Source organism: Oncorhynchus keta, chromosome 5, assembly GCF_023373465.1.
Source record: "Oncorhynchus keta strain PuntledgeMale-10-30-2019 chromosome 5, Oket_V2, whole genome shotgun sequence".
Taxonomy (NCBI): Eukaryota; Metazoa; Chordata; class Actinopteri; order Salmoniformes; family Salmonidae; genus Oncorhynchus; species Oncorhynchus keta.
Window position 1 is genome coordinate 27,116,117 of NC_068425.1, and position 16,857 is coordinate 27,132,973.

Genomic DNA, 16,857 nt, shown 5'->3' on the forward strand with positions numbered 1-16,857 from the left:
CCTCACATGTATCAGGTATTGATTCTGCCCACTGGACACAAACTGGATGAATCAACATTGTTTCAATGTAATTTGTCAACATACTGTTTCAACCACAGAATTGTCCTCATGGTAACAAATGTTAAACAGACAAACCTTGTATAACATATGTTATATTTGTACTTTTGAAACGCGTCAGATCTTCAATGTTATATCCACAACCTCCTACTGGAGAGTTGATCTTCAGCTATCAATTTGATCTCCCATCCAGGGTTTTAACCAAGTTCAACACTGCTTAGCTTTGTCACGGACTACTACCAATGTGCTATCATCAGAATGATTAGGGATATATCTTAATAACTAAATAGATTCACGGTTGCTATTGAAGTCAATCCAAAGAGTAGGTTTAATAGAGCAAATAAAATATAACCCTACTCTTTAAGTCAATGATACTATTTAGGCCTATATAGAATTTGTCAAGTCATCAACAGCTATTGTTTCAATTCAAACCAGGGTTATAATAAACAATAAATACATGTGTTTCATGCTTTGGTTGATGTCAAATTTAAGTTAATGAATATGTTGGATTCACGTCTCCATTTCAACCAAATATCTAAGTTAAATAGGACATTTAAAGTTTGATTTAGTCCTATTCTTTAACTAAGACTTTTGGTTGCGATGGAGACGTGAATCCAACATCAATTACAAAGTTTTAGACAAACTGGAGTTAAAGTCGGACCGGACTAATTCAGTGGCACAAAATATACCTCTTCTTCAAATGTTGATATTTGGTTGTGTTGATAACCAAACACAAAATAACTTTTTCAATACAGTAAATAGCCTATTAACTTGTCAATAAGTTAAATTATTTTGGATTCACGTCTCCAACTTAACAAAACAATGTAAGTTAAAGACTACAATTAAGGCAGTGGCTCATATGTAACTGTCCAAGCATTAGATACATCTGTCAGGTATGTGTAGGTGGCTGCAAGGGAGTCAGGCGCAGGAGAGCAGGTATTTGGTAGCACACAGAGCCTTTTATTCAGGCAAACCAAAAGCACACGGCACAATGAACACGAAATATTAAAAAACGGGTATATATATGTAACGGTTTTCTAGGTGTGAAGGAGAGTCAGACCAAAATGCAGCGTGTAGATTGCGATCCATGTTTAATAAACAACGTAAACACAAATAAACAAACACTACAAAACAAAGAATGTAAATAACAAAAGGAAAACCGAAACAGCCTATACTTGTGTCAACTAACACAGCGACAGGAACAAAGACACTAAGGACAATCACCCACGACAAACTCAAAGAATATGGCTGCCTAAATATGGTTCCCAATCAGAGACAACGATAAACACCTGCCTCTGATTGAGAACCACTCCAGACAGCCATAGACTTTGCTAGATACCCACTAAGCTACAATCCCAATACCAACACCAAAACCCCAAGACAAAACACACCACAATACAAAAACCCATGCCACACCCTGGCCTGACCCAATACATAAAGATAAACACAAAATACTTCGACCAGGGCGTGACAGAACCATGGTGGCGGCTCTGGCGCGGGATGTGGACCCCACTCAGTCAATGTCTTAGTCCCCTCTCCTCGCGTCCCTGGATAGTCCACCCTCGCCGCCGACCATGGCCTAGTAGTCCTCACCCAGAACCCCACTGGACTGAAGGACAGCTCGGGACTGAGGCAGCTCGGGACTGAGGGGAAGCTCGGGAGTGAGAGAAAGCTCGGGAGTGAGAGAAAGCTCGGGAGTGAGAGAAAGCTCGGGAGTGAGAGAAAGCTCGGGAGTGAGAGAAAGCTCAGGAGTGAGAGAAAGCTCAGGAGTGAGAGGAAGCTCAAGAGTGAGAGGAAGCTCAGGAGTGAGAGGAAGCTCAGGAGTGAGAGGAAGCTCAGGAGTGAGAGGAAGCTCAGGAGTGAGAGGAAGCTCAGGAGTGAGAGGAAGCTCAGGCAGGTAGATAGATCTACCAGATCCTGGCTGGCTGGTGGTCTCAGCAGATCCTGGCTGACTGGCAGATCCTGGCTGACTGGCGGATCCTGGCCGACTGGCTGATCCTGGCCGACTGGCAGTTCTGGCAGATCTGGAAGAGTCTGGCTGACTGGCGGATCTGGAAGAGTCTGGCTGACTGGCAGATCTGGAAGAGGCTGGCTGACTGGCGGATCTGGAAGAGGCTGGCTGACTGGCGGATCCTGGCAGACTGAAAGATCTGGCTGCTCCATGCCGACTGGTGGCTCTGGCTGCTCCACGCTGACTGGCGGCTCTGGCTGCTCCATGTAGGCTGACGGCTCTGGCGGCTTCTTACAGACTAGCAGCTCTGGCGGCTCCGTGCAGACTGACAGCTCCTTGCAGACTGGCAGCTCCTTGCAGACTGGCAGCTCCTTGCAGACTGGCAGCTCCTTGCAGACTGACAGCTCCTTGCAGACTGACAGCTCTGGCTGCTTCATGCAGACTGACATCTCTGGCTGCTTCATGCAGACTGACATCTCTGGCTGCTCCATGCAGACTGACACCTCTGGCTGCTTCATGCAGACTGACATCTCTGTCTGCTCCATGCAGACTGACAGCTCTGTCTGCTCCATGCAGGCTGGCAGCTCTGGCTGCGCTGGACAGACAGGAGACTCCAGCAGCGCTGTAGAGGAGGAAGGCTCTGGCTGCGCTGAACAGGCGGGAGACTCCAGCAGCGCAGGAGAGGAGAAAGGCTCCGGCAGCGCTGGAGAGGCGAGGCGCACTGTAGGCCTGATGCGTGGTGCTGGCACTGGTGGTACTGAAACAAGGACACGCACAGGAAGCCTGGTGCGGGGAACTGCTACCGGAGGGCTGGGGTGTAGAGGTGGTACTGGAGCTCTTGAGCACCGAACCCGTCCAACCTTACCTGGTTGAATGCTCTCGGTCGCCCTGCCAGTGTGGCGAGGTGGAATAGCCCGCACTGGGCTATGCAGGCGAACCGGAGACACCGAGCGCAAGGCTGGTGCCATGTAAGCCGGCCCAAGGAGACGCACTGGGGACCAGATGCGTAGAGCCGGCTTCATGGCATTTGGCTCGACGCTTAATCTAGCCCGGCCGATACGCGGAGCTGGAATATACCGCACCGGGCTATGCACCAGCACTGGGGACACCGTGCGCACCACAGCATAACACGGTGCCTGCCCGGTCTCTCTAGCCCCCCGGTAAGCACAGGGAGTTTGCGCAGGTCTCTTACCTGGCATAGCCATACTCCCTGTGAGCCCCCCCACCAATACATTTTTGGGGCTGACTCTCAGGCTTCCATCCGCGTCGCCGTGCTTGCTTCGCCAACCTCATTCTCCTGTAACCTTCCGCGTACTGCTCCATCGAATCCCAGGCGGGCTCCGGCACGCTCCCTGGGTCGACCTTCCACCTGTCTATCTCCTCCCAAGAAGTATAGTCCATACTGTCCTCCTCTTTGGGCTGCTCCTGTTGCCTCTTCTCCTGCTGCACCTTTGGGCGGCTACACTCCCCTGGTTTAGCCCAGGGTCCTCTCCCGTCGAGGATTTCCTCCCATGTCCAGAAATCCTTATTGCGTATCTCCTCTTTGGGCTGCTCCTGCCTGTTGACACGCTGCTTGGTCCGTTTGTGGTGGGTGATTCTGTAACGGTTTTCTAGGTGTGAAGGAGAGTCGGACCAAAATGCAGCGTGTAGATTGCGATCCATGTTTAATAAACAACGTAAACACGAATAAACACAAACACTACAAAACAAAGAACGTAAATAACGAAATGAAAACCGAAACAGCCTATACTTGTGTCAACTAACACAGCGACAGGAACAAAGACACTAAGGACAATCACCCATGACAAACTCAAAGAATATGGCTGCCTAAATATGGTTCCCAATCAGAGACAACAATAAACACCTGCCTCTGATTGAGAACCTCTCCAGACAGCCATAGACTTTGCTAGATACCCCACTAAGCTACAATCCCAATACCAACACCAAAACCCCAAGACAAAACACACCACAATACAAAAACCCCATGCCACACCCTGGCCTGACCCAATACATAAAGATAAACACAAAATACTTCGACCAGGGCGTGACAATATAACCCAGCGCAGCCAGACTAACGTGAGTATACTTCAAAACAGATAAACAATACCACACAAAGACATGGGGGAAACAGAGGGTTAAATACACACAACACATAATGAGGGACAATGAGAACCAGGTGTGTGGGAAAACGAGAAAAAACAAATGGAAAATGAAAAATGGATCGGCGATAGCTAGAAGGCCGGTGACGTCGACCGCCGAACACTACCCGAACAAGGAGAGGCATCGACTTCGGTAGAAGTCGTGACAATCTCCTTTAAATGTTGATATATAGTTGCGTTTTCAACCTAACACAATTCGATATGACTTTTGTAATACAGACTAATGTAACTGTTTTAATTCAACCTTAAAATGAGTAACTCATCCATGGCCACATTTTGCAGGTACTATATCTATAAAAGTCTTATTATGTAATCATAGAATTTCAAGATGGCAGGCAAAGGTTGAAGGTGGAGATCCACAATATAAATATCTGCACTAAATCTCGAACAGCATTGATCCCTTGTAATTATGTACTTTTAATGTAACCTCAACTGCAATTCAGGTCATTTGGTTGTGCTATTAGATGAAGCACAGTGATATCACATTGCTGTATAAATACAAAATATCTGACATTGTGTTTCCATTTCAACTTTGTTGTCCCTTTAAATGGTTGAAAGTGCAGTGATAACACATTTAGATGACAACTAAACCAAAAATCCCACATTGTTTTTCCATTAGAATTTGGTTGTGCTTCTAGATGGTTGAATGCATAGTGATAACACATTGTGAATTCAACAAACTTCTGGCTCTCTTTTTGAGTGGGACAATAATGGTTGAAATCTCATTGATCTCATCCAAAAATTACCCAAATTTTCCACGTTGAAATGACTCAGTGTTGTTGTTCGTGTCGCACTGCCTTGCTTTACCTTGACCAGGTTGCAGTTGTAAATGACAACTTGTTCTCAACTGGCCTACCTGATTAAATAAATACATAAATTAAGTGGTTTGCCCAGTGGGTGAGCACATACAGCAGGTTTTAACATTCTTGTTACATCAATAGAATAAAGCCTATAAGTGGGAAAGGTTTCACAGACAGTGAATGGAAAATGAAAACTGCAAAGAAAAATGACTTGAAAATAGCTTTATTTGTAGCAATTTCAGAATTACAGTATCTGTACCTGTAAGAGTATGTACATCTTATTGGCATATAATGCAGATATACAGTCAGAGATGCACAGGCATCACCTCATGCAATAAAATCCTGAAATTATGTATTTATTTGTAGATATACCATTTGGGCCAACCCAATCCACCACATTCACCAGACAAGGTAAATAGCAATTTCCTTGAAAATAAAAGTGCCATGCGAGCAACCATGCCATGGCTATGCATTTCTATAGACAACAACTACAGTTCTGTATCATTTTCTACACATACACAATAGATCATTTTAGGAATAATACTGATCATAATACTTGTAGAGTATATGTAACGCAGAATTCAATAAACACATTGTAGCAACCCTGAGATACACATACTACGGCCACTGCCAAGAGGGCTAGTCCTCTTGGCACTGCAGCTACAGTAGTGTACATGCCCAGCATGGGAGTTGCTGGTTTCATACCAGACAGAACCAACAACCCCCTGATTTCTATACAATACAGTAGCCCTCAAAATATCAAGCAATGAAAAAAGAAAAAGAAAAGTGCTTTCGCTAGTCTCCCATTTTTTACTTCTTGATACAATCTACGCCCGCATCGATGTCTGTTATGAAGACGACGATTAGATAGTGAATATTATTACTTAGAATAAAAAGGCAGGTAGGGGGTGGTAGGGGGTGGTAGCAGTTATATTCAAAACATATATCCAGCAAATATTTGATATGTTTGTAGAGGAAGTAAATATAATATAGATTCAGGAAGCACAAACTTGTGAACGGAGCAGCAGCCTTAATCACAGCAAGAGCTCCAGAGAACATTAACAACGACAGACTATCTGTCATTAAGCAATTACAACTCATGCAATAAAAACAGAGTGACGGCTAATTTTACTTCATGGCTGTTCGTAAAGTGCAGAGAGAGAACAAATGGATGTTACTGAACAGGAATGACTGTCGACGAGTCAGTGAATGGAAAGGGTTTTCCACCAGTAGCCTTTATAAATGGCATATATTATCATATTATAAAGAAGAGGGTTAGACTGTACAGTTGTATAAAGGGTGTTAATAAGTATAATTATTATGAAAGAGCAATCTAAAGAGCAGTCTAAAGAGCAGTCTATAGACATAAAATACAGTTTGAGTCTAATGTTTTTTTAAATATACTAGCATGCACTAATCATGCCCTACGATGACATATTCTGCAAATTCAAGGCATCCCAACACTAAGAAGCATTCAAGCAAGAATTCAAAGTATTTTGAAAGAAAATATGATCTTAAAATACTCCATGAAGCAAACATTCACAAGCATAGCTTGCAATGTTAATAACATATATTTTTTTTTAAACAATATTACATTTGTTTACTATGGAGGTTACGCTCAAGTCATTTCTTATCTAAAATACAGGAGTTGCTTTCAGTATTTTTCAAGTAAATGCATCACTCATCTGTCATCTCTTAATAACTTCTCTCATCTACCCTTTTCATTCCCTTTTCCCTTTCAATTTCATTTCAAGGAACTACTATCTAAAACTCCTCCCTTTCACGTATTTCCCAACCTGTTAAAAAGTGATACAAGTCTGGCCAAAGAGCCAGCAAAGATATAAAGGCTTAGACAAGATATTTAAAAATGAATCACCAGTTAGTTAGGCAAATAAATGGCTTTCAATAGTCATGATGGACATGATGGTGGAAATCTCATCAGGGAAAGCAAGTCATTGGTTTCCAAATGACAAATAACACGTGTGACATATGAATCAATATGAATCTACGTCAGCAGCAATGTCTGATAGAATCTATGTAATGGTCTTTGCTCATCAGTATGTAACAACACTTAAGCAGCTTATTCAATTTCCTGCTCTAATTTAAACCTATTGACATCCATCAGAGACCATTACTGTATCCCAATACAACGAGGGCAGAGTATGGGTAGCACAATTATATTAATCATATAACTTAACATAGCTTAACATATAACTTAACATAGAATTAAAGGTTAAACTACTTTCTCATTCTAACCCTATATTAAACTACAGCAAAAGTGAATTGTGCCTGGACTATTAAATTATAATGATGATGATGTGCATTTCATAGAATTACATGTAGATGTTTGCATTAGGGTGTCATGGAAAGGTTTGCGGCACTGTCAGATACCTCGATTCATCCTACTGCTTTCAGTATACGCTATTATGAGGTCCACACTATAGTGAGGATTTAGTTAGTTAGGAAACAAACTACTGTAGTGCAAAACCTACTAAATAAATACACAACACAATGGTGTCATGGAGGACAAACATACTTTCTTAATATCCACAACAAAATGGGTTGGCCAAGCCTTAAACTGAGCCCATTCTTTCAGGTCTGATCTTTATCTAACTACCACACATGATGCAGGAGCCATTCTACACAGAACATGGACTAAACGTGCACTCCAGACTGGGAGATAACCTACAGCACATTCACTTCCACCAAGAGCATGGAATTCCTGATTATGACACATTTATTTATTTAAAATCTCTGGCTGCAGGGGCAGTATTGAGTAGCTTGGATGAAAGGTGCCCAAAGGTGCCCAGAGTAAATGGCCTGCTCCTCAGTCTCAGTTGCTTATATATGCATATTCTTATTAGTATTGGATAGAAAACACTCTGAAGTTTCTAAAACTGTTTGAATGATGTCTGTGAGTATAACAGAACTCATATGGCAGGCAAAAACCTGAGAAGAAATCCAAACAGGAAGTGAGAAATCTGAGGTTGGTCGATTTTCAACCCAGGCCCTATTGAATTCACAGTGGGATATGAATGAAGTTGCACTTCCTAGGGCTTCCACTAGATATCAACCGTCTTTAGAAACTTGAATGAGGCTTCTACTGTGTTGTGGGGCTGAATAAGAGCTGAATGAGCCATTCCACATGATATCGAACTCTAGACACAAAGGAATTCTCGGGTTGGAACTTTATTGAAGATTTATGATAAAAACATCCTAATGATTGATTCTATACTAGTTTGAAATGTTTCTCCGACCTGTAATATAACTTTTTGAAGTTTTTGTCCGAAGTAATGCTCGACCTGCACGAGCGTTTGGATTTGTATACCTAACGCGCTAACAAAAGTAGCTACTTGGACATAAATAACAGACATTATCGAATAAATCAAGCATTCATCAAAGGTAAGGGAATATTTATAATGTGATTTCTGGTTTCTGTTGACCCCAACATGGCGGCTAATTAGATTATTTTTCTGAGCGCCATCTCAGATTATTGCATGGTTTGCTTTTTCCGTAAAGTTTTTTTGAAATCTGACATAGCGGTTGCATCAAGGAGAGGTATATCTATTTCTGTTGAATCGATGTGGCTATGCAAAATCACTGGATGTTTTTGGAACTAGTGAACGTAACGCGCCAATGTAAACTCAGATTCTTTTTCTATAAATATGAACTTTATCAAACAAATCATACATGTATTGTGTAACATGAAGTCCTATGAGTGTCATCTGATGAAGATCATCAAAGGTTAGGGATGTACTTTTTGTGACTCCTCTCTTTGGCTAGAAAAATGGCTGTGTTTTTCTGTGGCTTGGTGGTGACCTAACATAGTCGTTTATGGTGCTTTCGCTGTCAAGCCTATTTGAAATCGGACACTGTGGTGGGATTAACAACAAGATTACCTTTAAAACGGTATAAAATACATGCATGTTTGAGGAATTTTAATTATGAGATTTCTGTTGTTTTGAATTTGGCGCCCTGCAGTTTCACTGGCTGTTGTCATATTATCCCGTTAATGGGATTGCAGCCATAAGAAGTTTTAACTAGGCAAGACAGTTAAGAACAAATTCTTATTTACAATGACGGCCTACCCCGGCCAAACCCGTATGACACTGAGCCAATTGTGCACCGCCCAATCACAGCTGGCTGTGATACAGCCTGGAATCCAACCAGGGTCTGTAGTAACACCTCTAGCACTGAGATGCAGTGCCTTAGACTGCTGAGCCACACGGGAACCCATCATAGATGGGTAACTTTCCTTCTAATCAGTAGTGGTGTAAAGTAATTAAGTAAAAATACTTTAAAGTGCTACTTAAGTATTTTTAGGTATCTTAACTTTACTTTACTATTTACATTTTTTACAACTTTTACTTCACTACATTCCTAAAGAAAATGATGTACTTTTTACTCCATACATTTTCCCTAACACACAAAAGCAGGACAGGAAAATTGTCTAATTCACACACTTATCAAGAGAATATCCCTACTGCCTCTGATCTGGTGGACTCACTAAGCACATGCTTTGTTCAGTAATGATGTCTGAGTGTTGGAGCATGCCCCTGGCTATCCATTAAAAAGAAAAGAAAAATGACACCGTCTGATTTGCTTTATATAAGCAATTTAAATTATTTATACTTTAAATTTGATACTTAAGTATATTTAAAACCAAATACATTTGGACTTTTACTCAAGTAGTATTTTACTGGGTGATTTTCACTATACTTTTACTCAAGTATGAAAATTGGGTACTTTTTCCACCACTGCTAATCAGGGACTGATTCAGACCTAGGAAACCAGGTGGGTGAGCTATTGATCTATTAACTACCAGGACAAGATAACTGGCAATAATCCTGATTTTGAGGCCAGGAAGTGTGAATCCCCCAGGACCAGCAGAAGCAAAATAGCCCCATAACATGAAAGACCCACTACCACATTTTAAGTAGGTATGGGGTTATTTTCTGCATATGCATATTTCTTTCAATGCAAAACCCACCACTGGTGTGCGTGGCCAAAGATCTCTATTTTCAAGTCATCTGACCATAGCACTGGTTCAAATCCAAGTGCCAATGCCATTTAACAAACTCCAGGCTATCACGCCCTGACCTTAGTTATCTTTGTTTTCTTTATTATGTTGGTCAGGGTGTGACGAGGGTGGTATGTGTGTTTTTGTCTTGTCTAGGTTTTTTTGTATATCTATAGGGTTTTGGTTTGTCTAGGTAAATGTAGGTCTATGGTGGCCTGAATTGGTTCCCAATCAGAGGCAGCTGTTTATTGTTGTCTCTGATTGGGGATCCTATTTAGGTTGCCATTTTCCATTTTTGGTTTTGTGGATTATTGTCTATGTGTAGTTGCATGTCAGCGTCACGATCGGTTTGTTTAGTGTTCTTTGTTTATTAAAGAAGAATGTATTCTTATCACGCTGCATCTTGTTCTCCTCGTTATGACGAATGTGACACAGGCGTTTACATTTGATGGACGACATGAGAATATAACTCTTTAGCCATGCACACCAGTGCTCGATTTTGCGTGGAAAGAAAGAATGCATATGCAGAAAATAACCCCATACCTACTGTAAAATATGGTGGTGGATATTTCATGTTATGGGGCAATGTTGTTACCAATGGTCCTGGGGCCCTTGTTAAGGTCAACGACATCATGAATTCTACCCAGTACCAGGACATTTTAGCCAAAAACGTGGTTGCCTCTGCTAGGAGGCTGAAACCTAGCTGCAAGTGGATATTCCAGCAAGACGATAACCCCAAGCATACATCAAAAGCCACAAAGAAATGGTTAATTGACCACAAAATCAACATTTTGCAATGACCCTCTCAGTCTCCAGACATGAACCCCATTGAAAACCAGTGGTATGGAGGAATGGTCTAAGATCCCTCCCAATGTGTTCTCCAATCTCATAAAACATTTTGAGAAAAAGGCTCAGTGCCTGAAAGGTAATGAAAACAGGGGTGGCAGTAAATTTGACCCCTTTTTAAAATGTTTTTTTTTTACTTGTTAAAGCAAGAATCCTTAGTTGCTACATCCATTTTTGGACTTATAAATTAATGAGATATACCCATTGATTATTGAAGAATATAATTTATGAATGCCTCATGAGCTTAGTTCAACTGTCGTTCCCCATCAGAACCCAAAATATAAGCTTGTTTTACTCCAATGTTTGTAAACAATGTAAATGTAGAGCCTCAAAACATGGTTAAAACTATCACTTTCATATCATTGATGGTCAGTCCTGACATCCGTAGCTCTGTCTATGAATTTGAGAGTGGTTACATTTCTCCAGGCCCTTCCCCCAGCTTTTTACCAAAAAAGTGTTTGGTTGACCGCTTTGTTATTTAAGGATTCTATCTTTAGACAAAATCTAGTAAAATCGAGTAATTGTCTTAGTATAAAATTATATAATGTTCACATTTTTCGGAGCAGACAATATAGGTCAAAATGTGCATTATTTAGTATGTTTTGCTCATCTTTATCAAGGATCCAATAATTTTGGACCTGATTGAGAGCCACTTGAAATAGGGGAGAAACATTCCCTTTCTAAAAAGTGCAAAGCCATTCATGGACTAGGTTGGAGGAACAGCTCTGTATAAGACCCTGTTTAAGTATCTCTTACAAATGTGTTCAGAATCTTTCCCTTACAAAATACATACTGTATCAATATACAGTACATCATGTAAATGTCAAAGTTTCCTCGTTTAAGAACTTTAGAAAGTCCCCCATTAGAATGTACGTTTTTGAGAATAGCAACTGAAGACAAACAGTGCATGTAATCCAATTCTAATCTCTTGAGATATTGAAATAAAGAGTGGGGTTAGTACTTTGGATTGGTCGTGTTCTAGCAACAGCACACTGTGGAACAACCCCACACATTCTGCTGTGTAGTAAAGAGAGAATACAGAGTACATGTCAAGGTCATTGGAGGAAGATCACTTTATATTCACAAAACATGAAACTGACCTTAGATAAGTGCCTACATATAGGTATACAAACTATACTGTGTGCTTCACTGTGTTTGGTTGGAGGGCAACACGCAGACTTATTGTGGACATGTGACTATAATGGGGTTTACAGCTCATAAACAAAGAGGAAGAATGGCCCAGATTCTGCCGAGACACACACACTCCCTCTCTCTCTCTCTCTCTCTCTCTCTCTCTCTCTCTCTCTCTCTCTCTCTCTCTTCCACTTTCTCTCTCGCTCTCATTCCTCTCTCGCTCTCATTCCTCTCTCTTGCTCTCACACCTCCTCCTCCTAATCTGTCTCGGACACAGACGTTTCTTACAGACATCAGCTCAGCCTGATAGCAGACTCTTCCCTCTTTCTTAATGACGGTACAGCATCATTGAGGGGCTGAGGGGCAGAGAGATTCAAACAGTGAGTATATCTGTCTAGCTAGGTGTAAACGGGAAGCTTCCTGAATGTGTATGAAAAGGGTGGACTATCTGTCTTCTGTCCCTCAATCCTCTGCTGTCTTCCTCTCCATCTTGAAATCCAAGAGCTGCACTCTATATCCCTCCCTCTCTTTCTTCTGCCTCTCACTTCCTCTCTCTACGATTTCACACCCAGAGCCTTCTTCATGTGTTCGTATACCACGTACGAGATGCTGACAGCAGGAATGACCTTCAGGAAGTTGGGGGCGATGCCGCGGTAGAGCCCAGGTACCCCGTCATGTGATATGATGTGCTTGAACTGACCGACCATGGACAGCTTGGGCCCGCCCTCAGTGGAGGCTGGTGGAAAGAGTGAAAGACAGCGAAAACGTCTGTTGTTCAGTTCAGTTATATCTGTTAGATAGCTATTAATAGATAGGGGAAAGGGGGATACCTAGTCAGTTATACAACTGAATGAATTCAACTCTGTTTGGAACAGTAATACAGTGCCTTCGGAAAGTATTTTTTCCACATTTTGTTACGTTACAGCCTTATCCTCAAATTGATTCAGTTGTATTTTTCCCTCATCAATCTACACACAATACCCCAGAATGACAAAGCAAAAACAGGTTTTTAGAAATTGTTGCTAATTTATACAAATAGAAAACAAAAATATCACATTTACATTAGTATTCAGACCCTTTACTCAGGACTTTGTTGAAACACCTTTGGCAGCGATTACAGTATTGTGTCTTCTTGGGTATGATGCTACAAGCTTGGCACACCTGTATTTGGGGAGTTTCTCCCATTCTTCTCTGCAGATGCTCTCAAGCTCTGTTAGGTTGGATGGGGAGCTTTGCTAAACAGCTATTTTCAGGTCTCTCCAGAGATGTTAGATCGGATTCAAATCCGGGCTCTGACTGGGCCACTCAAGGCCATTCAGAGACTTGTCCCGAAGCCACTCCTGCGTTGTCTTGGCTGTGTGCTTAGGGTCGTTGTCCTGTTAGTAGGTAAACCTTCGCCCCAGTCTGAGGTCCTGAGAGTTCTGAAACAGGTTTTCATCAAGGATCTCATGAAGGTACGTGGTCAAGGTACTCTGTTAATCTTTTCCTGGATCCTGATTAGTCTCCCAGTCCCTGCAGCTGAAAAACAAAGATCCCCACAGCATGATGCTGCCACCACCATGCTTCACCGTAGGGATGGTGTCAGGTTTCCTCCAGACATGACGCTTGGCATTCAGGCCAAAGAGTTCAATCTTGGTTTCATCAGACAAGATAATCTTGTTTCTCATTGTCTGAGAGACTTTAGGTGCCTTTTGGCAAACTCCAAGCGGGCTGTCATGTGCCTTTTACTGAGGAGTGGCTTCCATCTGGCCAGTCTACCATAAAGGCGTGATTGGTGGAGTGCTGTAGAGATGGTTGTCCTTCTGGAAGGATCTCCCATTGCCACAGAGGAACTCTGGAGCTCTGTCGTAGTGACTATCGGGTTCTTGGTCACCTCCCACAGACATACACTGTCAACTGTGGGATCTTATATAGACAGGCATGTTCCTTTCCAAATCATGTCCAATCAATTGAATTTACCACAGGTGGACCAATCAAGTTGTAGAAACATCTCAAGGATTATCAATGGAAACATGATGCCCCTGAGCTCAACATCGAGTCTCATAGCAGAGGGTCTGTATACTTATGTAAATAAGGTATTTCTGTGTTTATTTTTAATACGTGCAAAAATGTCTAACAACCTGTTTTTGCTTTGTCATTATGGGGTACTGTGTGTAGATTGCTGAAGATAATTTTTTATTAAATCCATTTTAGAAGGCTGTAACGTAACAAACTGGATAAAGTCAAGGGGTCTGAATACTTTCCGAAGGCACTGTAGATATAGGGTAATAGGTTGACATAGTAGGTAGTAATTCATTTGTTATAGATGATGTTATAGAATGTAATAGAATCTATATTATCTATTGTAATATCATCTATGTTATGTAGTAAGGTAGAAGGTATAATTGCAGTTCAGTTGTACACCAGTCTCACCCTGGGCCTGCATGCGTGTTCTAATGAGAGCCAGGGGGTAGGAGGCCAGTTGTCCACAGGTACTAGACACAGTACCACAGCCCAGCAGTACCAACACCCCCGGGTCAGCAGAGCCCTTACTGTACCGCTGGAGCCAGGCATTCTTCAGAGTCTGAGATGGAAAGGGGGAGGGGACGAGAGAGAAGAGGAGGGGAAAGAAAAAATAAACAGAGAGGAGAAAGAAGAGGTGTAGAGGGGTGAGAGTGGAAACGAGAGAGGACTACGGGAAGGGATAGATTGGCCACATTGTTAATTTGACAGATATTTTATTCCATAAAAAAATGAGGACGTAGTAAAAGTGAAACTCAAAGTTCACTTAAACACATAAAAGTCATTTTTACGAGAGAGCTGAGCAACAGTAACAGCAGCATACATACTGACTGGCATTCCCCTGAGTACAAGGGACAGGGCCAGTGATGAGGTTTAGCCTTCCCAGAAAACATCAAACACAGCTGGCAGGCACGCAGGTAGGCAGGCAGACACACACACACACACACACACACACATAGGCCCCATTTAGTTGACTGGTCGATAGCTTGGTCGATAGGCTGTTGGTCGACATGTATTTTTTTTATGGCAGACGAGACACTTGACTGACTCGTGCCTGTCTCAGTGGACTAAAACATCCTATTACTGGCAATTTCAGGAGTGTACCGGCAGAATCTACGAAGGCTAGCAGCAGCAGGAGGAGGGTCGAGAACAGATTTTTTTCTTCTGGTTATCTTGATCTCTGGCTCCCTCTTGAGTGATTTGTGTGTCTTAATTATTTCATCAAGCAGTGCGCTTAAAGCATCAGACAAGCTCAGTGCATATAGTTGATTTTATTAAAACATATAAAGGTGTGTCTATATATGGAAATATACGTTTAAAAATGTACAGTCAAGCAAGATTTTTTATTTTTTTTCCAGGGACAGCCCTACTCTCTCACACACACACACTTTCTCACACACACCTCATAGACGGCCAGGTCTATGCCAGCATACGGTATGATGCCAAGTGTGTTGGGCACGTAGCCCCTGTAGAAGGCTCGCACCCCCTCCTTCCTCAGGATCTGATGGGCACAGTCTACAATGCCAGAGTACTGGCCAGTCTTCCTCAGGGTCAGACGAGTCTTCAGCACCTGGGAAGTGAGAGAGGGAGGAGAAAGGGGAAATAGAGTGGGTGTACAAGGAAGAGAAGGCAAATAAGGGTAAAGTCCTATGTTTCTTTATTCAATAAAAAGTCTGTCTATCTTTCTGTCGGTCTGTCTCCCCTCACTCACCTCCATAGGGTAGATGATGGTTTGTGCAGTGGCTCCAGCCAGAGAGCCAGCGATGAACCTCTCCTGCACCCGCAGAGTACCTGCTTCATTTCTGCCCCGGATCAACCACTTGATCTAAGATGGAGGAGTCAGGGGAGACAGGGGGAGAGGAGAGACAGGCAGGTGGAAGAGAGGCAGGGATATATAGGGATTAAGGGGTGAGGGGGATAGATTGTGGGAGGTGGGAGAGGCAGGGATAAAAAGTGAGGGGGAGGTTGGGGGGAGATGGGGGTGAGGGGGGAATATGTGAGTCACACTGGGGTGGAGGAGAGTCAGAGACACAACACGTAGAGGTGTGGGTGTGTCTGACAGGGTGAGAAACAGAGTGTGTGTGTGAGCAACATTTCACACCTCAGTGTGGGTGTGTGACTCCTTCATTCCTATGCTTCACTAATGACTACCCCATACACCAGAAATTATTTACAGATGTGTGGATCAGTGTTCTCCTTACATTGGTCCATAATAAATCCAAATCAACCTCTGGGACCTCTTACAGCCACATTTGTGTACAGGTGCGTACAGTCCTCTTCCTTCACCTGTTCGTAGGCCATGAACTTGATGGCAGACTCTGGGGCTATTTTGAGAACGTTGATGCCGTTGCCCCTCCAGAGGGCTCGTACACCCCCCTCCTGGACCATCCCCCTCAGCCCCGTCCACAGGTTGATCCCCCTAGAGCTGGAGCCATGCACCTAGAGAGACAGCATTGTCAGTAACTCTAATAACATTCAGTACATCAGGGGTGGCTAACCCTCCTCCTGGAGAGCTACTGGATGTGCAGGCTTTTGTTCCAGCCCTGCTCTAGCACACCTAATTCCACTAATCAGCACTGCACTGACCTCTAACCTCTGAGCCTGTAGTAAACACAACAGTAACCCTTCACCTGTAGGAAGACCTTGAGACGGTCGAGGGGGGCGGTTCCTGTACGTGAAACCGCCCCTGCCATCGCCCCGGCAACCAGCTGCCTCCACACTACCCCCGACTGGCGCTCTTGTTGGGAAAACTCTGGAGGCACTGTCATGTGCTCTCCGATGTCAAACATCTGAGAAATCACAGAGAAACACAGGTCAGTGAAATAAACTTGATTGACATCCAGAACTATCTGTATATTACATGATCCCTTCTCTAAGGTTTCCAAACTA

General features: G+C 42.8%; 1 protein-coding gene across 1 annotated transcript in view; it reads right to left on the bottom strand.

Annotated features, from left to right (window-relative positions):
- Positions 1-5,174: 5,174 nt before the first annotated feature.
- Positions 5,175-16,857, bottom strand: part of LOC118377828 (calcium-binding mitochondrial carrier protein SCaMC-3-like) — a 31,980-nt gene continuing 20,297 nt past the window's right edge. Inside the window, exons 5-10 of the mRNA XM_035764769.2 lie at positions 16,599-16,757; positions 16,255-16,407; positions 15,680-15,793; positions 15,371-15,538; positions 14,380-14,530; positions 5,175-12,703 (exon numbers count right to left, since the gene is read on the bottom strand). Of these exons, the coding sequence (XP_035620662.1) occupies positions 12,522-12,703; positions 14,380-14,530; positions 15,371-15,538; positions 15,680-15,793; positions 16,255-16,407; positions 16,599-16,757 (927 nt within the window). The 3' untranslated portion in view covers positions 5,175-12,521. The remainder of the gene's footprint in view (positions 12,704-14,379; positions 14,531-15,370; positions 15,539-15,679; positions 15,794-16,254; positions 16,408-16,598; positions 16,758-16,857) is intronic.